The 26093-nt window shown below is 40.6% G+C and overlaps 1 protein-coding gene across 10 annotated transcripts in view; it reads left to right on the forward strand.

Annotated features, from left to right (window-relative positions):
* Positions 1-26093, forward strand: part of TUT4 (terminal uridylyl transferase 4) — a 122842-nt gene that overhangs the window by 28063 nt on the left and 68686 nt on the right. For 9 of the 10 annotated variants that reach the window (XM_056122245.1, XM_056122247.1, XM_056122249.1 and 6 more), the window contains exons 2-4: positions 4030-4912; positions 9949-10112; positions 15777-15893. In XM_056122245.1, coding sequence (XP_055978220.1) covers positions 4123-4912; positions 9949-10112; positions 15777-15893 — 1071 coding nt within the window. In that variant the 5' untranslated portion in view covers positions 4030-4122. The remainder of the gene's footprint in view (positions 1-4029; positions 4913-9948; positions 10113-15776; positions 15894-26093) is intronic. The other variant, XM_056122255.1, reaches the window with a different exon arrangement.

Raw genomic sequence — 26093 nt, forward strand, 5'->3', positions numbered from 1 at the left:
TTGGGCGAATATCCTTTCCCACTCTGTAGACTGACTTTGTATTTTGGTCACTGTTTCTTTTGAGGTGCAGAAGCTTCTTAGTTTAAGATAGTCCCATTTGTCTATCTCTGTTTTCACTTGCTTGGCCAGTGGTGTGACATCTTTGAAGATACCATTAGCTTCAATGTCATGGAGGGTTTTGCCAGTTTTGTCTTCAATGTGCCTTATGGATTCCGGTCTGATGTTGAGGTCTTTAATCCATTTTGATCTTACTTTTGTACATGGTGTTAGGCAGAGATCTGAGCCCACTTTTTTGCACGTAGCCATCCAGTTTTGCCAGCACAATTTGTTAAAGAGGCAAGAATGACTCCTATTGATGGGACTTAAAAAACACACACCTGGCTGTAGTGTGACTGGAAATCTTTTGCAGTACTAGGGATTGCAGACAGCAGAGCTGAAGTGATCACATGTGAGACATTGAATATTTGAACTGTCCCTGCATACATGCAAGGCAGGTGTTCATAGCCATTGCCCTATTCCTCTGGGCCAAGATTTCATTTTTAAAAAATGGCTGATAAACCTCATCGTGTGCTATATGTATGTGTTATGGTTTTCCGATTGATGCATATTAAGGTAGTTCCTGTTTCTTGGTTAATTGTAAGTAATGCATTAAGCATGGGGTCCAGCGTTTTTTTTTGGTTGGGGGGCCCACACCTGATGCTGTAGGGCTTACTCCTGTGACTATGCTCAGGGATCACTCCTGGCAGGGGGGAACCATATGGAGTGCTGTGGACCAAACTCAGGTTGTCTTGTGCAAGGCAAGCACCCTACCTTTTGTACGATCTCTTTAGTCCCTCGGGGATCACTATGGTTTGGAGGACGATGATTTGGAGGATGGTATGTGATTCCATGGATTGAACTAGGGTCCACAGTGACTGTGTGCAAGGCAAGTTCGCTACTGGTTGCTTTGGCCCCAACTTGTCTTTTTGGAATAGTGTTTTTTCTGTAGATTAGAGGACTTCCAACTTACTTGGCCCACTGCCTCCTTTTCTGAAAGATAATCACTCTGCCTCCAACTCCCAAATGTAAGCCACCGTGTTATGAGCTGACTTTAGTGAGTTTAAACAAATAGCATCTTCGAGTTGCACCTGAGGATAGTACTGCACTTGTAGATTCCAGACACCCTCCCCCTAAGCATGGAACATTGCTTTAGATAAATACCCAGAACTGAAATTGCTGGGTCATATAATACTTAAATTTTGTTTGGGGGCCACATCCTGTAGTGCTGGATGGGTGCTCCTCCCAACTCAGTACTTCCTCAGAGGACCATAAACTGCTGGGAGTGGAACCTTGGTCTCTTGCATACAAAACATGAGCTCAGCCTATTGAACAATGTAATATCTCTGTTACTCTTCGAAGTCTTCTAGGAACCTTCATACTGTTTGCTGGCAACTTCACCAATTCACATATCCACCAGTAGTGCACAACACCAACACTTGTTATTTATTCTCACTTTCATAATTGTAAGAGGTGTTACCATTGAAGTTTTGAACAGATTTTTCTAATAATAATATTGAGTATCTTTAACGTATCTATTAGCAATCTGTATGCTTTTGAAACTGTCAATTTAGATCTTCTGTCTTTTTAGAAATTGTTTTATTTGGATTTTTGCTTTTGAGTTGTATATAAATTTTAAAAATTAAAGAGTATTTTCTGGGCAAGATCAAGGCAGAGGATGTAGAAGTTTATATTGTAAATAGGAATTACAAAAGCTAGGACTAAGTAAGTCTTTCAGTAGAAGCATAGCTAGTAGCTTAGGATTTTTTTTTTTTTGAGGAGAAATATACTTTGACATAAGTAAAAATAGCTGTGAGTAAATGACATTTGAGGGTTTATTTTTTTGTCTTAGGTAATATATGTGTTTATATGACAAAGTTATGTGAATTAGAAATGTTTAACTGTCTACATGCATACTTTAACATTAGCTAACTACATTCAAAAAACTTAATTTTATGCATTTGCTTTTACTATCATTTGTGTTCTTATTTTGAAAGTATAGATTTAAATTTAAGATAGACAGGACTACATGAACATTAAAAATCCTAATTTTCACAAAACATTATGAATAAACAATTATTAATGTAGAAACAGTTCAACAAAATACAGTGTTTTTATAGCTTTTGCTCTGATGACTGCATAAATGTTCTAATTATAATTTTATTTTTTGAGTGGGGTGACCTCCCAAGCAGTGCTCAGTGAGCTTCGGGTTCATTTCTAACATACTTGGCTAACTAGGTTGGATGATCAGTGATAAGGTCTGCTTAGTGGTTTCTTGGACCTACCAGGACCACACCTGGAAGTTTTTGGGGTTCATCTGGGGCAGGTAACTAAACTTGGACTCTGAATGTAAGCCGTGCTCCCCTGATCCCTTAGCTATCTCCCTGCCTCCTTATAATTTTAGAACAAAATTTTGTATTTTCACTGATTTTAGTGTTTTCCTTGTCATACTTTTAAAAACCTTTCTTTTCCTTTATGATAGCACAGCGGTAGGGCGTTTGCATTGCAAGTAGCCAACCTGGTGGACCCGAGTTTGATTCCTCCGCCCCTCTCGGAGAGCCCGGCAAGCTACCGAGAGTCTCTCGCCCGCATGGCAAAGCCTGGCAACCTACCCGTGACGTATTCAATATGCCAAACACAGTAACAACAAGTCTCACGATGGAGATGTTACTGGGCCAGCTCGAGCAAATCGATGAACAACGGGAAGACCGTGACCGTATTTATTTTTGGGGTTACACCTGGCGATACACAGGATTACTCCTGGCTCTGCACTCAGTAATTACCCCTGGTGGTGCTCAGGGGACCATATGGGATGCTGGGAATCGAACCCGGGTTGGCCGCATGCAAGGCAAACGCCTTACCTGCTATGCTATTGCTCCAGCCCTGTTTTCCTTTATTTTTGAGTCACAAACAGTGACAAGTTCATGAGGTTACAACACTGGTGCTTGGGGATTTGAACCAACTTTAAGATACTCTTCCCCCACAACCCTCCCCCTTTTTTTGTGTTGCTGGGGATGGAACCAACGTCTCACTATATGCAAGGCAAGCGCTGTACCTCTGAGTTGCACACCCAACCCGAAACAGTATTTAATAGCAATTTCAATATTGTAGCAACATTGAGCACAAAGTAGAGAGTCATATATAACAATCATAGGATTAGTTTCTGGAGTATACCAGTGTAGTATATTTGTTCAAATTCATGAAGCTACATTGACAAGTCATTATTATCTTAAATCCATAAATTACATGAGGTTTCTACCTTTAATGGTATACATTCTGCAGGGTTCTATATTTTAATTGTTTAATGACATGTATTCATCATTATAAAATCATATAAAATTAATGTCACTTTTTCTTTGTGTGTTTTGAACTATTCCCAGCAGTGCATGGGGCCTTTTCCTGGCTCTGTGCCCAAGAAAAGCACTGTATGTGGTAATCAGGGATTTGAAATGGGGTTTTTGGGATGCAGGACGAGCACCCTAGCCCTTATAGTACCCCTATGGCCCCCCAAATGACTATTACTTTGGTTTTCCCATAAGCATTTATTTAAACTCCTTTATACTCAGGTGGAAAAAGTCTATTGAAATGATATTCTATTTTAGGAGTCAAATTTGAAGTATATTAGAAATATAATAAAGTAGTATTTATTGAATAGTTATATGGCAAGATCTTACTATAAACTTACTTCCTACATTGCATATAGATCAGAGTTTTTGCTTTTTGTTTCTTTTTTCCTATATTTTAATTGTACATTAGCTGCAGGGTTTATTTCCTTTTGTAGAAATTCCTAGTAGTAAAAGTTTGGTCTTAGAATCACTAAATTTGATACTATGTTTCTATAATTATTTTAGTACATTTGACATAAAGTGGGCTAAACCTCATTCTCATTTAGATTTTATAGTTTTTATTTTAAAGACATTTTAAAAGTCATATATCATACCAATTTTCAAAAATTTGCATTTTAAATAACAGGTTTTCTTTTTAATCCAATAGTTTGCTTGCCTAAGCTGGATTTGAAGCAATTCAAACTACTGGAGAGCTGCCATTTTACAGTATCACAATTGGAAAGAAGCAGGTTTGCAAATAATGGAAGAGTCTAAGATCTCTAAAAATGAAAATCATGAACCAAAGAAAAGTCCTTGGGCTATTTCTGAAGACAGCAAAACAGTTAAAGTTATAACTAATCAAACTTTGAAAACTAGAAATGATAAATCCGTAAAAGAAATTGTGATCAGCTCTCCAAACAGAAATAGTAGTAAAAAAAATAAGCAAAATGATATTTGTATAGAAAAAACAGATGTTAAATCATGTAAAGTAAATATTGCCAGCGTTCCAGGCCCTAAAGATTTGGGATTAGTCCTTCGAGATCAAAGTCATTACAAAGCAAAAAAGTCACCTAATTCACCTGTGAAAACAGAAAAGATACCCGTTTCACAGGCAAAAACTGAAAAGGCACCCAGTTTACAGGCAAGAGCAGAAAGATCACCAAAGTCACCGAATTCACCAATGAAAACAGAAAAAGCACCCAACTCACAGGCAACAACAGCAGAAAAGGCACTTAGTTCACAGAGGAAAGCTGAGAAAGCACCTAGTTCTCAGATGAAATCAGAAAAGGTACCTGGTTCACTAGCTGAAGCAGAGAAGGTGCCCAATTTGTTGTTAAAAGAAAACATGAGGCGCATAGAATCACAGCAGATTGGGAAAAAAATTCCAAGCTCCTTTTCTTCTGTGGACAAAGTGAATATTGATGTTAAAGGGGGAGAAAAGTCTTCTCTAGAAAACTTCCCACCATCTCAGAAGCAACAAGCGTGTCCAGATAATACTGGTGATTCTGATGATAGTGCTTCAGGAATTGAAGACATTTTGGATGATATGAGTAAGTACAAATTAGATTAACCCACTAGTCACAGTTTTGGAAAAATTTTCCTCTATTAATATTATTTAATTTAGCCATAGTTTGATTTTTGATCATGTTAGTATTATATGGCCTTTTAAGCTTGGGAAAAAAACCTTTATTCCAGTAAAAAATTTTACAAAATACAAAGTTTTCTGTGTTCTGTATGTACAGATCTCTCCTCTAAACGTTCATTTTGGTGGTGGTAGGGGGAGCATACCCAGTGTTGCTCAGGGATTACTCCTGGCTCTTTACTCAGGAATCACTTGTGGCAAGTTCAGGGGGCCATATGGGATGCTGGGGATTGAACCCCAGTCAGCTGCATGCAAGACAAGTGCATTACCCACTGTACTATCTCTCTGGCACCCTTAACTATTTTTAAATGATCCTGGTAATATATTGCTGATTTGTTCAACAAATGTTTAATCTCTGTATAAAGAGTTCCTGTATACACTGACATGTATATAGCATTGTATATAATGTTAAAGTTAAAAAAAAAAAAGCCCTAGACCTCAAAGAAAATTCTACTTAGATGGGGCTGAGATAAAGTGATAACTTATTTTAATTCCAAAATAGTGTAGAGTAAAGGCTCATGGTATAATTGAAGGATTTTTTTTTTCTTTCTGGGTCACACCGGAAATGTGCAGGGGTTATTCCTGGCTCTGCACTCAGGAATTACTCCTGGCGGTGCTGAGGGGACCATATGAAATGCTGGGAATCGAACTCAGGTTGGCCGCGTGCAAGGCAAACGCCCTACCCGCTGTGCTATCGCTCCAGCCCCTAATTGAAGGATTTAGACTTGGAGAGTAATATGATGATTATGGGGGATTATGACTGGGACAGGGAATTGAGCACTTGTTGCTGCTGCTGTTTTTGTTAAGAAGTTAAAATCTGTTTAATTTAGTACTTGACAAAATAGTCAAAGTCAGCAGTGTTATTTATGACTTTCTTTGGTTAGATGTGGATTTATTATTTGCTAATATGTAAAACAGGTTGACCTAGCTTAAGGAATCTAGTCAACTATGAAGAGTTCCTTTTGGGGAGACTAGATTTAACAAGTTAGTAAGAATCACTTGTAGGCTGGAGAGATAGTTAATGGGTTTTGCATATAGGAAGCTCAAGTCTGGTCCTGGGCATCATATCTGCCTTATTGGCCCAGTAGTAGTGACTCGAGGTCAGATGGATGTGAATTCAAAACAAAAGATTTGTATTATATCAGTCATTCTTCATAATTAATATGCTCAGGTTTTGCTTTAATTTTTGGGGGGTGATTTGGGCCACACCCAGCAGTACTTAGGGCTACTTATGGCTCTTTGCTCAGGGACCACACTGGCAGTGCTCAAGGGAAATGAGGGGGTAGGGATTGAATCAGGGTTGGGTGTATGCAAGGCATGTATCTAAACTGTTTCCTCCTCAACTCTTCACGTTTTAAATTGTTGCGTGTGTGTATATACCTAACATCTATATCCGTATATCTGTAGATATCCAAATCAAAACATATACATATGTTCTGTTTTGATTTTGGGCCATACCCAGCAGTCCTGGAGGTGGGCAACATGCTTGAAAGGCCTTGTGCCAGGGCGGCCTAAAAGGACTAAATTAGCACATTCTTCATGCAAAGCATGTACTCCCATTTTTTAAATGACGTCAAGATGACATGCAACACAAGAAAATTTTACCAAGAGGAGATACAAATCCAGGTGGGGTATTCTCAGCTGCTTAGGTAGGAGGTAGGAAGCTAAATATTTGCCTTTCCAAGCTTTTGCCTGGCTAACTTTAAGAGTCTTCTGTCAGAACTTTTGTTTGTTTGTTTCTGGGCCACTCTGGGTATTGATCAAGACTTTTCACTGGCTCTATGCTCAGAGATCACTCCTGGCAGTGGTCACTGGAGCATATGAGTGATGTAGATCAAACCCCAGTTGGCTGCATGCAAGGCAAGTGCCCTACTCTCTGTATTCTCTCTTAGCCCCAGTTGTCCAAGTCTTGTACTTTGATGGTCCTAGTTTCCTCAAGTCCTTTTTTTGTGTCCTGAAGGAGATACAATGTTGACTGAACTGTCTCTTAAAATTTCAGCTTTCAGGTTGGGCTGGGTCTTTTAAGTCCTGAGTCTTGAACTGGAGCGGTGTAGTGTAATTCCTTTTCAGGTATCTTGGTTTAGGGTTTCCTCAAGTTCATTGCCAAGAGGCCTTCCACACTCCTGTTTAAGTATGCCTATTCTATGTTTCACTTGATTTGTTGCTGTGTTTTTGGGCCACACGTGTAAGGTGGTGCTTATTGGTGAACTTAAAGGAACCATATAAGGTGCCAGGGATAGAGCCTGTATCAGTGACGTTTAAGGCAAATAAATAGCCTTGCCTGCCAGCTCCTGTTTCACTTCTTTTTTTTTGTAAAAAGATGTATATGATTTACCATCTTATCCATTTTAAAGTCCACAATTCGGTGACATTATGTATATTCATAGTGTTGCACAATCACCACTAATTCAAGAACTTTTCTTCACCAGGAAAGAAAACATTACAAGTAATCTCATGGAACCAGAACGATCTTAAAGTGGGTAGGGTGCTTGCCTTGCAGTCAACTGATCTGGGTTCGCCCCCGGCACCCAATATAGTCCCCTAAGACCAGGAGTAACCCCTGATCAGGTGTGGACCAAAACCAAAACAGAAGAAAGTCATCTTAATTCTCTTTTTCCCTTAGCCTCTGACAGCTACTAAGTTTTGCTTTCTGTTTCTATGTATTTGTCCATTCTGGGTAATTCATAGAAATGGAGTCCTGCAACTTGTTTTTCTTGTGTCTAGCTTCATCACTAACATACATAAGCTACCTATCTGTACATACCATTGGTAGCTTATACCTTAATGTGGTTTAATTGGCACAAATTGCAGTACTAAATTCAGCATACTAGGTACCATGTTTTTGAGGTTCATTCATGTCAAGGTATATCAGTATTCTTTGCTGGTTAAGTCTGAGGCTTCTCATGGAATTGTTTACCCTCAAATTTCCGTGTTGAAAAGCCAGCTACCAATGTGATTGCATTTGAAGATAGGACATACTTAAGCTTGAATGAGGCTACAAGCAGATAGAATTGGTAACCTTTTGAGAAGAGAAGAGGTCTTATTCTGCATATATGCATATGTGCTAAGTTAAGTCTCTGTGACTTTACATAGAGAAGACAGTTGTTTGCAACCAAGGAGAGAGTTCTCAGGAGATAGTGACTCTGCTGGACTTTAATCTTGAACTTCTAGTCTCCAGACCGTGTGGAAAAGAAATTCCCGTTATTTAAGCCACAGGATAACTAGATTTTGTTCTGGCTGCCTGAACTGAGGCAGTTGAGTAATAATCCATTGTGTGCATATGCCACATTTTGTCTATTTGTGATAATTTTTATCCTTGATTATTATGAATAGTGCTGTTAAAGAGATTCATGTACGTATTTTTGTCTGAATATATAATTTGGACGTCTGGGTTTTTTTTGGTGGGAGGGGTATGGGGACCATATTTAGCAGTGCTCAGGAGCTACTCCTGGTTTTTCAGAGTATAGTCCTGGTGGTGCTTGGGGGATCTAATGAGTTGACCCACGTGCAAGGCAAGCGCCTTAACCTCTACTATCTCTTTGTGCCCCTCAGCTTTTGTTTTGTTTTTGCACCTGCCAGTGCTCAGGGCTTCTGACTCTGTACTCAGGGTTACTCTAGTGAACTTTGGGGACCATATAGAAATAACCTCTGGATATAGAAACTGTTGTGTGCTGCGTACCTGTTTTGAGTGCTGGAGATCCAGAAATTTAAAAAGCATATAGTCATAAAGTGATTTAGTTGGGCAGAAAAACGAAAAATCTCTTTGGTGGGTAGGTGGTTGGACCACATCTGGCTATGCTCAGGACTTATTCCTGATTGACGCTTAGGGGTCACTCCTGACAGGCACAGGGGATCATATGGGGTGCTGGGGGTTGAACCCAGGTCAGCTACATGCAAGGCAAACTGTACTATATCTCTCTCTCTCCAGAAAAAAAAATCTTTGTATAAAGATATTCATGAGTTCAGTGAAAGCAAAGGAGGAGATACCTACTGTGGGTTGTAGCCTGGAGTGTGTATGTTCTTTTTTTTTGGGTCTCTCAGCAGTGCTGTTTAGACCAGGGCACCAGGGGCACTAGGGCAGCCTGGTGTTCCTTGTGAACTTCCAGATCTGTACTCTGCTGTGCTGGGTGGGGAGAGAGCATGTGGTACTAGGAGCGAATTTGGGTTTCTGCATGCAAATCATGTGCTCCTGACTACTGAGCTGTCTCCCTGACTCCTGTGTATGGGCTTTTTTTTTTTTAATTATTTTATCTGCTAATGAATTAATGCTAGTCACTTGGTGAATTTAGTTTTGTGACTAGCCCTTCAGATTCAGAATAGGTATTCTTGTACATCAGAAAATTTGGTCTGGGGAGGTGGCTGAGAGGGCTATAGCATGTGCTTTACATTCTAGAGGCTCAGGTTTGGCCCTTGGCACTGCACGATCCCTCATACTTCCTGGAATAGGTCCTGAGCACTGTCAGGTGTGGTACAATCCTCACTCCCTAACTAACTCCAGAAAAATCTAAAAAGAGACCTTTAATGTTAGTCATGTGTTTGTAGAGGGTCTTCATGTTGTATGTTTCTCGATAGGTAAATTGGAAGAACAAGATAGTCATTCAACCCATGAATAAAGGTTATTCTTTGTAATTTTTGATACGGTGAGTATCTTATGTAAGCATACTTGAACAGCTATAAAACATAAAGGAAATTTTTTTTTCTTTTTTGGGTCACACCCGGCAATGCACAGGGGTTACTCCTGGCCCATGCATTCAGGAGTTACTCTGGCAGTGCTTGGGAGACCATATGCGATGCTGGGAATCGAACCCAGGTAGGCCGTGTGCAAGACAAATGCCTACCCACTGTGCTATCGCTCCAACCCCGAAATAAAGTTTTTTTCTGTTTCCCATTAAGAAATTTTAAAGTTTGTAAGTTTTGGTGATAACTGATTGCTTTCTTTTCTAGGTAAAATGAAGAATGATGACTCTAATAAAGAAAATTCTTCAGAAATGGACTATTTAGAAAATGCCACTGTGATAGATGAATCTACGTTGACCCCTGAGCAGAGGCTAGGCCTGAAACAAGCAGAAGAACGCTTAGAAAGAGATCACATCTTTCGACTTGAAAAAGTATACTATAATGTTTTAGTTGGTTAGAGGGAAATGTGTTTTGTAACTTTGCTTTCCCAAGTGCAGTTCTTTTAATTTTTGTGTTATTATCAAGACAGTGGTTGCATTCATTTTTCCTTCTCACTTTTCTTAATTTTCTCTGTCTCTTTTCTTCCTTCCTACTCTTTGAAAAAAAAATGTTCAGGGGCTGGAATGATAGTACAGTTGTTAGGGCTCTGCTCCTGCATGTGTGCAACCTGGGCTAATTTCCTGGCAGGCCAGTCCTCTAGGCTTCGCCAGGAGTGATCCCTGAGTGCAGGAGTGATCCCTGATCGCCAGGAGTAGGCCCGCAATACATTTGGGTATAGCCCCCAAAAAGGAAAATCAAAACAATAAGTTAAATGTATATCTTAACCTTTTATTTTTTAATAAAACTTTTGAGGTTTTATAGTTTACAATGCTATTAATAGTGATTTTTCATGCACATAATTTCATCATGGCACCCATCACCAGTGTACCCTCTCCCAAGGACCCCAAGACTTCCCTCCTAAATTCCCTGCCCCTCAACTCAATTGTGTGGGTCATTTCTCCTAATATGTTGCCTTCACTGTATCACTGTCATCCCATTCATCGATTTGTTCGAGTGGGTGCCAGTAACGTCTCCATTTGTCCCTGTCGCGTGCCAGTGTAGCCTGATGGTGTATTGGGGGCTCTTTCAGGGTCAGGGGAATGAGGACCATCATTGTTGCTGGTTTTGACATATTGAGTACTCCACAGGTAGCTTGCCAGGCTCTGCCATGTGGGCGGATACTCCCGGTAGCTTGCCGGGCTGGGCTTTCTGAGAGGGATGTTGCCTTAGTACCATTTATTTGTTTATCTAGTCTATAAGTGTGACTTTATTGATTGAACCCAGGAGTCATCAAACTCTATGGTGTTCTCCGTGCCCCTTTGTTCTTTTTTTTCTCTTTTAAATTGTGGTGAAATATATATAACCCCTTGGTTTTGCAAGCAAAATTTTTTCAAACATAGCCTTGCCTGTCTGTTTATGTATTGTCTTTGGCTGTTTTTCTTACTGCACTGTAGCCCTGTACTCCCATTGTTCATCAGTTTGCTCGGGCAGGCACCAGTAACGTCTCACAACAAATTGTGAGACTTGTTGTTACTGTTTCTGGCATATTGTAGCAAAAATGAGTAATTGCCGCAGAGTCTTTTTGGCCTATAAACCATAAAATAGAACCATAAAATATCAAAGCATAAAATAAATAGTTGCCAAAATAGTGCCTTTTTTTTTTTAACAAAACTAGAGTTTGTTGATGCCTGATTAATTCACTCAAATAGACATTGAGGGCTTATGTTTTAAGTAGTATGGTTACACTGGGAATACTCTGGTGAAGATGGTACAGTTTCTGCCCATTAGAAGTTAATATTCATTTGGAGTGACAAACACACAAACAAATAATATAATTTCTTAGCTTTCCTCCTTATTTTTCTCTTTTTTTAATAAGAAAAAATGTCTGTTCTGTATTACAAACTAATCATTATTATTTAGTCCCTAAGTACTAGTTAACTATTTAAAATAATTTTTTTGGTTTTGTTTCACTTCACAAAGTGTTGAGGGGTTATTCCTGTTATGCACTTAGGAATCACTCCTGGTAGGGTTAGGGGACCATATGGGATTTGAGGCATTGAACCCGGGTCTACCATGTGCTGCAAGGCAAGCACCTTATCCGCTGTTACATCTTTCCAACCCCCAAATTTTTAAACTAGAAATACATGTTCTGATTTAACAAAATCAGGACTAGGTATTGAAGGAAAGAACCATAAATTATTTGCACAGATACTTTCTACATACAAGGAAATAGGACATTTTTGATAAAATAGGAGAGAAAGAAAAGGTTTAATTTTGGCATGGTTTAGAAAAATGAGGTCATACCTGTATTGAAGAAGATAATTCTGGTTTATTAATAAAACTTGTGACAGTAGTCACCCTATAAAAATAGGAGTATCAAAAAATATAGGACCAAAGTACAGGAAAGAGTTGTGGTTGTATGGTTAGTCTTACAAGATTCTAATTAGATCAGTGGTGTTCAACCACAATTCACAGACTGATGCTGATCTGCGGGTATAAGAAGGTTGAAAGCTACTAGTCTGACCTTATTTCATGTAAACCAGAAAAAAAGAAAATAAATCACTGGTCCACTGCCTCAGCTATAACTGTTGGTATTGTTGATTTGGTGTGCAGGACGGGTGCTGGTCCACTCATGTGAAGGGTAAAGAACCCTGAATTAGAGGACTTAAGAGAGTGCACAGGGGTTAAGGTACATGTCAGTTCAATTTCTGGCTTCACCTTCTCCTCCCTGAGCATTAGCAGGTATATAGCCCTGGAGGCCCCTGAGCACTGCTCAAGTTTGACCTGGGTAATCTTTACCATAGTACCAGAGCAGCTCTGCAACCTGATCTCTCCTGAGCTCTATTCAAAACCAAGATTCTAATTAGAAGGAAGTTGTGTGTGTGTGTGTGTGTGTGCGTGCGCGTGCGTGCATGCGTGTGTATTGAGTGTGTGTGCACTTTAGTTTTGGTTAGGGGTGGGGGGAATAGGGAGATTTAGACCACACCCAGTTCTCAGGGAGTATGATTCCGGTGACTAAACTGGAACTACATGATCTTATCCCTGCGTGATCTATCTGGCCACTTTCTTTTTGGAAGTCCTGAGGATCAAACTCAAGTCTTTGCATATGCAGGGCAAGTATTTTATGATTGAATTACATCTCCAGCCAATCATTTCTGTTTCTCTTTCCTATTTTTCCCTTCCTATGCCTGGATTTAGTAACTATTATTTGTCTGTGAGTTGTCAAAATAATGAGTACCTTTCATGTGCCTTAATCTAGTGATAAAAAGTTAAATTTGGGTATGTGTGGTTATGCTGTTCTTGTTTATTTGAGAAAGATATCAAAGCTAATAATAATGTTGAAAAAAAGGATCATAGAAAAAGGATTGATTGACTCTAGTATATTTATTAGGAGGCTACTTTTTTTTTTCTTTTTTCTTTTTGGGTCACACCGGCATTGCACAGGGTTTACTCCTGGCTCATGCACTCAGGAATTACTCCTGGTGGTGCTCAGGGGACCATATGGGATACTGGGAATTGAACCCAAGTCGGCCACGTGCAAGGCAAACGCCCTACCCACTGTGCTCTCTCTCCAGCCCCAGGAGGCTACTTTTTTTTTTTTTTACTTTGTAAAATTTTATTTTTCCTACAATTAGAATATTGAAGACAAATATATTAGTTATATTATATTAACAATCTTCTTCCTCAACATTATTACAGAAGAATTATTTTATTTATTTTTCTTACTATGCAGGAGGCTACTTTTTAAGATGACACTGTAGCAGTTGTAGGAAAGAATGTCAGGTGGTGAAAAAAACTTTGGAAAATATTTAGATAGTAATTTTCTAAAGCCACTGTGCTAAGGAGTATAGATGTCTGTGTTCTTTTCTGACACCTGGTTTTTGAACCCTCCTTACCCTCTTTTTTTTTTTTATTTTTGTCTTCCAGCATGCTTAATGTTAACGCAACTTTCCCCCCTCCATTTCCCTTCCTATCTTCCCAGGATCATTCCTCAGAGTGCTTGTGTAATACAAATGTCTCCTTACAAGCTTAATTCACTCCCCAATAAGTATAGATTTGAAAATTTTTTTTTTTTGTCTGTTAAGCAGTGCTCAAGTGTTTCAATGGCCACTCCTGGTAGTTCTTGACTAACTGGGCCCCTGTTCAAGGCCGGGGCCTGATACGTGTATGCTCAGGCCCAGTAGTGCTGGGAGTCATCAGGTCCATCTCAATAGACCTTTGATGACCTCTAGGATTACATGTGGTGGCTGCAATATGGGGCTCCTGGGGTATCAGGAGCAAACAGGTCCTTGCACATAGGTATTACTCTCCCCCTGATTTGCCTCTCTGGCCACCAAAGAGTTTTTATGCTAAGAACTAGAATAACTAGATTGAGCAAAATTTCCTTGTTTGCTTGTTGTCTTGGGCATGTTTTCAAAAATTTATTGCAGTATTATGATTTATAATAGTATAAATATTAAAACTTACCACATCCACAATTAGAGTGCAGTTGTCCTTCTACCAGTGTCCCAAGGTCCCGTATCTACTGCTTGGGCAAGTATTTAATCCTTTAAGATTTAGTGTCTTTGCTAGTAAAATGCTCACTCTGTTCATAGGATAGTTGTAAGGTAATGAGATAAACGAAGTTTATTGTAGTCTGTGACAGACCTGCTGAATTTGGAGCCGTGTAAAGGAAGTCGATCTGGGGAATGTGAATGTAGTTCAGTGGTAGAGCACTTACCTTGCATGTGTGAGACCCTGGGTTTGATTCCAGCACTGCATAGTCCTCCAGATGCCACAGAGAGGAGCCTCAAAACAAAATAGGAAATCCTATTTAGAAATGAGTGAATCTTTTTGTTAGGATCTGTAGCTTATTGAAAATAAAAAATTATTACTGTAAATGTCATTGAAGTCACTAAGAAATGAGTTACACTAATTTTTCAATATGTAATCTTAATCGGTAGAGTGCTAACTCTGATTTTTTATATCCTTGTGAAGGTTTCACGATATGTAAGATAAAGATAATACTTAACTTAATGTTTACGTGAATTGTTGGGGATTATAATTGAATTGTTGAAGGTATTGTAGTGATAGTATCAGGCACATTAGTACTTAGCACGTAACAGGATGTTTTTTTCATTATTTCAATCATACATATTTATATTATGATAAATTTTTTTGTGTGTAAGAGTTAATTCTTTAAGATGTTATCTTGGGGGAGAGAGTACAATGGATAAGGTGCTTGCCTTGCATGCTGCCTATGCAGGTCTGATCTTTGGCAGTCCATATGGTCCCCTGGCCCACCTAGGAGTCATTCCTGAAAGCCAGGAGTAATCCCTGAGTACTGCTAGGTGTGTTCTCCAAACAAAATGAAAACAACAACAGCCAAAAAAAAAGTTATCTTTTCGGTCAGGGAGAGAGTACAGTGGATAGGGCATTTGCTTTGCATGATAGACTTGGTTTCAATCCCTGGTACCCTCAGCACTGCCAGGTAATACCTGCCAGGTAATACCCTCAGCATCTCTGGATGTGGCCCCCAGATGGTTGATAACTTTTCCAGTGGAATTGTGCTTGGAGAATTTTTTTTAAATTTTATTGAATCATCGTGAGATAGTTAACAAGCTTTTACACAATGATCAAACAACCATCCCGTGCTTGGAGTATTTTTTTAACTCGATTTTTGGAATGACATTTCATATTTGCAAGTCTTTTTTTAAAAAAATTCCCTATTTGAGGGTGAACTTAATATTTTAACATTTTTCAGTAGTTGAAAACGAAACAAATGTCGGGGATGGTATGGGAAAAAGACTTCAATGAGACTTTTAAAACTTTTTTATATTCTATTTTAACAACTGTATTAGCCAAATATTAAGCATTTAAAGTTATTAGTGTTTAAAATTAGTACAAGGTCTCCCATAGTTGAACATTAAAAGGATGACTCTTATGGGCTTACAATTACTGATTTTTTATTATTATTATTAAAAGCTTAATTCTTTGAATGTTTATATTTGTCTCGTGTACAGTTACATTATTCACTTATAGTCAGTTTTTTCAATTTCTGAAAAATTTTATTTCAGCGCTCACCAGAATATACCAATTGCCGTTATCTATGCAAACTTTGCTTAATTCACATTGAAAACATCCAAGGAGCTCATAAACATATAAAGGAGAAGCGACATAAGAAAAATATTTTGGTAAGTTTCAGAAAAAAATTTTTTTTGTGATAAAATGTCAGTGTTCTTATTTATGAATCTAAAAATGAGGTATCTGTCTATCCACATGTTGGAAGCTGTAATTGGCTTTCTTAGATGGTCAAGAGGATAACCTTGGGCTAGAGAGAGAACTTAAAGGCAGACTACTTTATATGTAGGATGCTTGGTTTGATCCCCAGCAGTGCATGGTCCCCTGAGCATCAAGGTACGTCCGTAACTCACGAGCACACGCTTTACCAGGTGTGGCTCTAAAACTCCAAAATAATATAAATGGAATTATTTACTATAACTAGTACTTAAGTGTTCATATGGATATCATTCAGGTTTAAAAGGGGAGTAATTTATGTGATTCACAAGGACATTATGCTAGATGAAACATACCAGTTGTTAAAAGTACAAATATTGTATGGTTCTACTTACATGAAGTACTTGAAGTACTTCAAGATATACAAGATACAGGAAGTAGAATGATGGTTGCTGGAGCATGGAAGTATGAGGAGTTACTGATTATAGTTTCAGTTTGTTTTGTTTTGGGTCTGCATCTGGCTCTGCTTAGGGGTTGCGCTTCGTGGTGCTCAGGGAACCAAGTGGTGGTAGGGATTAAATCTTAGTCCCTTCTGCATATATAGTATAGGGCTCGAGGGCTGGAGTGATAGTACAGCAGGGAGGGCATTTGCCTTGCACATGGCTAAACCCATTATTGATTCACAGCATCGCCTGTGATCTCCTGAGCAACACCAGGAGTGATTCCTGAGTGCAGAGCCTGGAATAACCCCTGAGCATCGCTGGGTGTGGCCCCCCCCAAAAAATTAAAAAATAAAGTGTATGGCTTAGCCGTTGAGATTTCTCTTTAGCACCTGGAGTTTCAGTTTTGCAAAATGATAAGAATTTATGAATAATGTATTTATACCACCAAAATATGTAATTAGAAATAGTTTTGGATACTAAATTTTGTTACTTCATTTTTTTTAATTATAGTGAAAAACTAAGGGAAAATTGTATTAGAGGTTCTAGCCCGTGAAATCAGATAAGAAAAGTAATAAAAGGTAATCAGTTTAGGAAAGAGGCAAAACTATATTTGTAGATAATGTTTGTCTAGAATATTCAAAGAAGTTACTAAAACTTAAAAGTTTGTAAGATTGGAAAACATAAAGTCAGCATGAAAAAGGCAGTTTTGTTTTTATATACTGACAAACTGTGGAATGGAAAGCCTTAAAACTAGTATTGTGAAAGGCATATTTGTGTACAGAAAGTTTCTTTTTTCTATATTTTGGTGGTACCAAGGATTGAACCCAGGACAAGGCAAATGCTTTACTGGTGGGCTATATCCCTGCCCCCCACGAAAGTTTACTGGAGAATTTAAACAAGAGTTAAAGTTGAGAAATAGACCTTGTTCATGTGATGGAAGAATTGATAGTGTTGAGTGTCAGTTTTTTGCAAATTTATAGTAGATACAACATATCACTATATTACTGTATCCCTGTCATCTTGTTGATTGTCGATTTACTCAAGCAGGCGCCAGTAACATCTCTATTCCTCCCAGACTGGAGATTTTAGCGGCCTTTTACTCGTCTTTTTCTAACTATTGGAGGCTCTTTTAGGGTCAGGGGAATGAGACCTGTTGTTGCTACTGTATTTGGCATATCCAATACGCCATGGGAGCTTGCCAGGCTCTGCCTGTGTGGCAGGATACTTTCGGTAGCTTGCTCTGAGAGGCATATATTTATATATTTCTCTCCATGATTTGCTGCCTACTGTCTGAAACCCACCAGATATGGTGTAGCAACCATGGAAAATGGGTAGAAAGTGTCCTACAATGTGTTGCGTGGCTGAACGCGTCCTGGAGCATGGTGGTGGTTGGGCAGTGGAGGTTGACTGCCAGGGTAGGGTCCTTTGGGGTGGGGAGGGCTCTCACCCGCCCTACAGTCTGGTGCAGAGTCCCAAATATAACATAATCCAAACCAAAATCCCAAAATTGGTTAAACTTAAAGGAAAATACACAAACCCTAGAACAAATCCAGAGTAACTGAAAAAGTGGAACAAAATGGGAGGATTAACAGGAACTTATAAGTTATAAAAGTTATAAAAGTCAGTAGCACTGTAGCAACGTTGTTCATCTATTTGCTCCAGTGGGCCCAGTAATGTCTCCATTGTGAGACTTGTTGTTACTGTTTTTGGCATATTGAATACGTCATGGGGAGCTTGCCAGGCTCTGCTATGCAGACGAGATACTCTCAGCAGCTTGCCGGGCTCTCAGAGAGGGGCAGAGGAATTGAACCTGGATCGACCACGTGCATGGCAAATGCCCTACCCACTGTGCTATTGCTTTAGCCTAAAAAGTCAGTATGGAATTTAAATCATACAGAAAAATAGAGTGGAACTGAAGAGTAAGCCTAGAAAGGGTATCTTAGATCCATCCATGTAGTCGTAATTTACATGAGATTGTCGTTCCTTGTAGCCAAGTAGTATTGCATTGTGGATCTATACCACAGTTTCTTTATTTAGCCATCTGTTCTGGACACTTTATCTTTTTCATGTTTTGCCTATCGTGAATAGTGCTGCAAATGAACATAGGAGTGCCAATGACTTTGTCTAGCATGGTTTTGGTGCCCTTGGAGTAGATGCCCAAAAGTGGAATTGCTGGATCTCTTCAAAGCTCAGTTCTTAGTTTTTTGGAGGTATCCATATTGTTTTTCAAAAGGGTTCAACAGTCCACATTCCCACCAGCAACGGATGAAGGTTCAATGTTCTACACAGCAATGGTTGTTTTGTTCTTTTGATGTATGTCAGTCTCACTGATGTAAGGTGATACCAGGGTGTTTTGATTTGCATTTTCCTGATGATAATGGCAAATTATCGCCCTGAAAAGGCACTGTGAAATATTTTGTTTTCTGTAGCTGGTTATGAGAATTATATAATGTCACACGGCCACGATTTTGGATTTCTGCCAGATAGTTACAAGATTGGTTTCTGTGTGTCTGGTGTTATGGCCGTGCCGAAGAGTCGCTCGTGGGGGGTAACTCGTGACCTCGGTAGGGCGTGAAGGACGTGCCGGTACCGCCCCCCCCCCCCCCCCCCCCATGAGACTGCAGTTGCCCCTTCACCGCCAGCTTGTACCTGGCTTTCCTATAAGCTCTGAGGCGGCGGCCACCTTGCTGCCAGGGGGGGAAAAGGCAGAAGGGAGCAACACCCTTTCCCTCCCGGAGAGGCATGGCGCCGTAGTTTAACGCATGGTCCATTCACTTTTCTTCTGCAAGCTGCTGGGCTCTGGACTAAGTCCTTTTGCCTCTGGAGCCATGGCCGTGCCAGAGAGCCACTCGTGGGGGGCAACTTGTGACCTCGGTAGGGCGTGAAGGACGATCCGGTACTGCCCCCCTTCCCATGAGACTGCAGTTGCTCCGTCACCGCCGGCTCATACCTGGCTTTCCAGTAAGCTCTGAGCCGGCAGCCACCTTGTATGCAGTCCAGATGCATTTCTGCCAAAAGCCGCTGGGTTTCAAGATTTGTTTCTGAGTCTCTGGTATCATGGCCGTTAATCAGTTTGATCAGGAGCCAGAGAGCCCGCTTGTAGGCAGCGACTTGGGGTCTTGTTGGGATGGGGAGAAAGAGTCGGCTCCACCCCCATGTGGTGAGGCCCTGTGTGTCTCGTCACTGCAGGCCCAAAACTGACTGTCCAGTGGCCTCTGGAGGATGGTGGTCACCAGGCCGCCAGGGGGAGCAGGCCAAGGCACGAAACCTATTCCCACCTGGAGCGACTCCATGCCAGTAAGCTACTTCAGGAACAGGACACATTTCTGCCAAAAGCCTTTGGGTTCCGAGATTCGTTTCTGAGTCTCTGGGATCATGGCCATAAGCAGTTCAATCAGGAACCAGAGAGGCCATGCCTCCAATTATATAGCTGAGCCGGAGGTGGTTTGTGGGTGTGTCTCCCACATATCTAACTTTTGGCCGTTTACTTTCTTGGTAAACTTTGCCCCAAGTTTTTGGGATCTGGCCAAAGGCACAACAGCAATTTTGGGGTATCTGAAAGTCTGACGTTGCCATCAGGCTGCTGATACACTTACCTCACAGGTACAGATTGACCTGCTGGCGGCACCATACTCCCTGTCCCTGTATGTTTTTGAGGAAGTTTCTGTTCATTTTCTGTTTATCTCTTCTCCCCATTTTTTGGTGAGGTTATTTTTTTCTCTTTTCATTGCAAGTGCTGGGCTCAGTGCCTTTCATGCAGATGGCCTGGGTTCATCCCTTAATGGTCCCCTGAGCCCCGCAGGGATGATCCTGGAGCACAGAGCCTGTGAACACAATATATATTGTTCTATTTTCTCTTCAGTATTTGTTGAAGAGGCTGTCATGTAGTTTGTTGCTATGTGGATGGTCATGCCAAGTGAAGTAAGTCAGAAGGACAGGGACATCTCTCAAATGTGAGATATAAAGAAAAGTAGGAGTGAGAATAGCAAATTACCAAGACATTGGAGCTTGAGAGCTGGTCTACAGAGCTGAGCTTACCATGGTGGAGAATGGGAGAGTGAGGGGACAGTGTTCTGGTAGATTATGTAGTATTAGGACATTGTGTGTATGACAGGGTTCAACACAACACCATCGTTAACAGTGTGTTATAAATCAGGATTCCAAAATTAGAATAAAAAGGGTCTCGCATATATGCAGCTGATTGTTAAAAATTACTCTTTATCCCCCATAAATATACAATAAATACACAATAGCAACAAAATTGATTTTTGCTGCTGCTGCTGTAATGACTTGGTATATACATGCCTTCCTTACTTGTGGTTGTAGAAGTCACACATCAGATTGTGGAGCTCGTACACTTGGATGCAGTGATCTCTAAAGTTTGCATTTGTTTTTTCTTTTTTTTTTGCTTTTTGGGTCACACCTGGCGGTGCACAGGGGTTACTCCTGGCTCATGCCCTCAGGAATTACTCCTGGCGGTACTCGGGGGACCATATGGGATGCTGGGAATCGAACCCGGGTTGGCTGCGTGCAAGGCAAACACCCTACCCGCTGTGCTATCACTCCAGCCCCGGCATTTCATGGTTGTGCTTGCAGGAGTTTGTTCTATTATTTGAGGCACACAAATTATCTCTGTGGTGCTTCCCGTGGGTCACTGCAGTGCTCAGATCTATATACTCGTCAGAGTTTATATTTCCCTAAGGAATTAAGAATGTTTGGCTGTTTGTCATGTGCTCATTGCCTATATTCTTTGGAGAAATTTATGTTCTAGTTTTTTTGCATACTTTTGAGTTGGATCATTTATTCTTGTTTAGATCTTAAGAGTTAATATCTTACATGTAATCTGCAAATATTTTTTCCTATTCTGTCTTCTTTATCAATAGTGTCATTTAATACACAAAAGTTTTAAATTTCCATGGGCCATTCGGTTTTCACCAGGATCCATTTTGAGTGAATTTTTGTGTATAGTGTAAGTTAAAGGTTTACATTGCAAGTTAATATTCAATTTTCCTAATATTTGTTGAGAAGATAATCCTTCCTTTATTGAAGGGTTTTGGAAACTTTTTGGTAATAGTTGTTGAAGTTACATGGTTACAGTAGTGTTAATGTTTATTTCTTGAGTATAGAATGTAACTGCTCTTCCATTACCAGCAAAATATGACTTAAACTATTTTTTTTCCAAAATATGACTTACTAAAAGTCTTCAGATTTTTTTTTTTAAATACATGGAGCAATAGCACAGCAGTAGGGCGTTTGCCTTGCGCACAGCAGGCCCACCAGAGCTGGGTTTGAATTCCTCTGCCCCTCTCGGAGAGCCCGGCAAGCTACTGAGAGTATCCCGCCTGTACGGCAAAGCCTGGCAAGCTACCTGTGACGTATTCAATATGCCAAACACAGTAACAACAAATCTCACAATGGAGACGTTACTGGGCCCACTCGAGCAGATCGATGAATAACGGGAGGACCGTGACCGTGACTAAATCTTTTTATCACATGCTGTATTTTTTTTTTAAAGTTTTTGCTTGTCTAAGTTCCCATCATTTTCTCACTAGGACTGTTTCCAGTGTTCTTCTCTCTCCCCACAATTTGATAATTTAGCAACCAAACATTTTCTTTTAAAATATGTCATAACATTTTATCACCTGCTCATGTAGTTGTTCAGTGACATCCTAACTTAGAAACTCTTAAGTTTTTCTCTAAAAGATCTAAAAAGGCAGAAAGTATTTCACTTTTAGTTGATTTTTTTCCAATCAGATTATCCTCCTGTTGTCTTTGGTGGCTTGGCTTCATCCACATTGATCTCTTCAAATAATATTCATCACTATGTCCCTAGAGTCTGAAATGCTCTTCTCAGAAACTTAAATGTATCTCTCATTTATTTCAGGTTTTTGTTTTACTGTTCAGTTTGGCCTTATTTGTCCAGTCTACCTGTCTAGTCTTTAATCACTTCCTCTCTTTTTCTTTCCTTCGTAGTAGACCTTACCACAATAGTTTGTACATTAGTATGTATTGTTGCCGTGTTTTTAGTTAGATCATAAGGGACATTAAGGCAGGGATTTCATTGTTCATAATTTATGACATATATGAGGATATGAGATGTATTAAAGGGTGGTATGACAACATTGTGAATACTTGATGAAATTGTGTCCTGAAGGAAGTTAGGATAGGCTTATTAATATTGTAGGTAGATGTGAGTCATTACCAGTTTTCTACTGTTTTCTTATTCTACGGCAATCAGCTGTAAAATTTTGGGCATTGTGAACTAACTTTTGGAAATTTTGAATGCTAGCAGTATTTTTCAGTGCACATAGTAATAACTTGGAGATAGTGAAGTAAATCAGAAAACCTAAGACACTCATCAGGATCAGATTATAATTAAGAATTGCATAAATGGTTATAGAAACTTAAAAAATGTGGACCAGAGAAATAGAGCAAAAGATTAGGTTACATGCCTGGCATCAGAGGCTCTGTGTTCCATGTTTGGCACCAAATGGTTCTCAGTACTACTGGAGAGGGAACCCCTGAAAATTGAGCCAGGAGTAGCCCACAAACACCGTTGGGTGGCCCCCAATATTAAAATACAAAAATAAAAATAAAATGAGGGTCTTACCGCCTGTGTTTTGCAATTCTTGATCACTTGACATCCCGTTACTCATCGATTTGCTTGAGCGGGCGCCAGTAACGTCTCCTTTGTTCCTGTTGCGTGCTAGTGTAGCCCAGCGGCGTCTGCTCGCTCCAGGAACACGAAGAGCCTCAAACCGTTCATTCAGGTTCTTGACGAAGAAGTCTGACCATCTTGTAGGTGGGCGGCCACGCGATATCTTGACATCCTGTGGAATCCAGTCAGTAATGGCTCTAGTCCAGCGGTCGTCTCCAAATCGCGTTACGTGTCCAGCCCATCTGATTTTCAGTGCCTTGGCAAATGAGACAGCGTCCCTGATTCTCGATCGTCGACGGAGGTCGGAACTTTGGATTTCTTCTTTCACTTGGTTGACGCATAATACTCCAAGCATAGCTCTTTCAGTTCCTCCTTGGGAGACCCGAATAGTGTTCTCATCCTGTTTTCATAGGGCCAAGGTCTCTGAGGCGTATGTTAATGCAGGAATAACGGTGCCTAGAGCCGGAGGTTCTTTGTCTTAGCTATTCAATGCTCTTGAAGGCATTCCACGCCGCTCTCTTCCTCTGGCGCAGCTCAGTTGCCAGGTCATTCATCATGTTGAGTTCTCGACCTAGGCACACATAACTGCTGCATTCAGAGATGTTTGTTCTGTTGAGAGGGAATGGAATGTCAGGAATGAGTCCATTTCTCATGAACGTGACATTCAGCTGCAGTCCGACCTTTCCACACTCACAGTCGAAGTTGGCCAGCATTTGTGCCACTTGACTAAATGTTTAGTGTTATTCGAACGATGTTGTCAGCGAAGCGGAGGTGGTGTAGTTGCTGACCGTCTTATCTTCACTCCCAATCCTTCCCATTCCAGTCGTAAATGACGTTCTCGAGACTGGCACTGAAGAGTTTCAGTGAAATGGTATCACACTGCCGAATCCCTCTCTTTATGTCGATGATCACTTCCTTGTAGAATGGTGAGATCCTAGTAGTGAATCTGTATCCTGATGCTTTGAGTTTGAATGCCCTGTCTGGCTAAGGTGTCAATGACTGCTTCGGTCTCAACAGAATCAAAGGCCTTCTTTAAATCAGTGAACGTTGGACAGAGCGGCATCTTGAACTCCCGAGAAACCACAGTGAGCTTGGTTACTATGTGGATATGGTCGATCGTGCTGAATTCTTTTCGGAACCCGGCTTGCTCGCATGGGTGTCCGTCATCAAGTGTTCTGCTAATCCTATTCAGGATGACTCGAGTGAACTTGTAGACGATGGACAACAGGCAGATCGGACGATAGTTGCCAATATTGTGGATATCTCCCTTCTTGTACAGTAGAACGGTCCTGCTGGTTTTCCACAGGGACGGAACCTTGCATTCAGACAGGTAGTGTGTAAAGAGCCGAGCCAGTATTAATGAGTACTGACGGCAGATTCTTCAGGTGTTCGGGTCTGACCTTGTCTGGGCCGGTTGCTGTTCGCTTCTTTACCGACGAAATGGCATGTCAGATTTCGGAAGGGAGAACGTTAGGAACGACATATCCATCCTTTGGAATTTTGATGTGGGCAGGTGGATGTGGCTATTGAAGAGATCCGAGTAGAAGTCATGGATAATCTTCTCCATTGCCCTTCTGGAAGATGTGATAGATCCATCAGGATGTTGGAGGGCAGTCATCTTGGTCTTGTAGTTGGCGAAGGACAGACGGGCATTGCATATGCTTTTCCCGGCTTCTGCCGCCATCAGCTAGCACTGCTGCTCTTCTCTCTTTGAGGTCTTCCTTTATTGTTTCTCTGCACTGCTTTGCGAGCTCGGACGTTAGCTTGTGGTTGCGCCAAGCCACGTTGGCGAATGAGCTCTAGAGTTTCTGAAGACGGGCATCGTTTTGTGACTTTCTCTGTCTCGGCGTTCCTTGCACAATCGTGGAGGTCCTGAACCAGTCGATCGTATTCTTTGTCTGTGTCGTCAACGACAGCATCTTCCCATGCTGCCGCAATAATGCCAAAGAGCTCCCAGTTGGTGGTTGTTTTGGGAGTTCTCTTCTTAAATTTTGCAGCCCTTTCTGCCCTCTCTGTGAAGTAGAATTTTGCACGAAGGAGACGGTGGTCTGATCCTGTTTGGAATTTTGGGACAACAGCGACATCAGTTAGGCAATACCGTCGATTGAATATGATGTGGTCAATTTCGTTGTGGAACCGTCCACTGGGAGACTTCCATGTCCAACGTTTAGATTTGGCCTTCTGGAACTATGAGTTAACCATGGATGGTCTTGGTCGACATGATGAACTCAGACAGTCTCTCACCCTGTTCCATTCTAGGCCATGGGTCCCAATGTGGAGTTCTTTGGCTGATCTTCTCGGTCCTATATTGGCATTAAAATCACTGACAATGATCTTGTAGAAGGTGTGGTCTTCTTTATAGAACTTTTCCAGCTCCATGTAGAACTTGTCAATTTCTTCTTCCTCATAATTGGATGTTCGTGTGTAGACAATGAAGATAGAAACTGCTGGCAGTGAGCCACATCTATTCAAGTGTAATCGTCTGATTCCGGTTGTTAGGAATTCGAATGAATCAATGCTCATGGCCAAGTTCATGTTGACAAGGACACCGACACCTCCGATGCCTCTTTTGCTGCATGTTCTGAGGAACAGTTCTTTTCCAGCGTCGAAAATGGCGTGATGTGATTGATGCCCTCTTGACTAGGTCAGAGTAGTATGTCGTACTTGACTTTCTGCTCTTGACTTCCCGCGCTTGTACCATTAGGTCCTCGATGGATGCTTCAGATGCCAGCATACGTGTGTTGAAAGTACAGAGAGTCATTTTAGTCCTCCTTTGTTTTGGCGGCCTAGTTCAGCCCTGAGATTTTATCAGCCTCTTCTTGCTCAGACTTATTGGGGACTCTTTCAGGGTCAGGGGAATGAGACCATTGATATTTGACAGGGGAATTGACAATTCTTAGGTAAATTTAAGATTAAATGTTAACTACGAATGGAATTAGAACTTTATAGTCTTTGATGAATTAAATATATGAGAGTAAAGAGCAAACTACTGTTCGATCTGGGGGGACTCTTAAAAAATGAGATGGTTTCTTGATTGTAATATGGTTACAATTGTA

The sequence above is a fragment of the Sorex fumeus genome, unplaced genomic scaffold (genome assembly GCF_029834395.1).
Source record: "Sorex fumeus unplaced genomic scaffold, SorFum_2.1 ptg000045l, whole genome shotgun sequence".
Lineage (NCBI taxonomy): Eukaryota > Metazoa > Chordata > Mammalia > Eulipotyphla > Soricidae > Sorex > Sorex fumeus.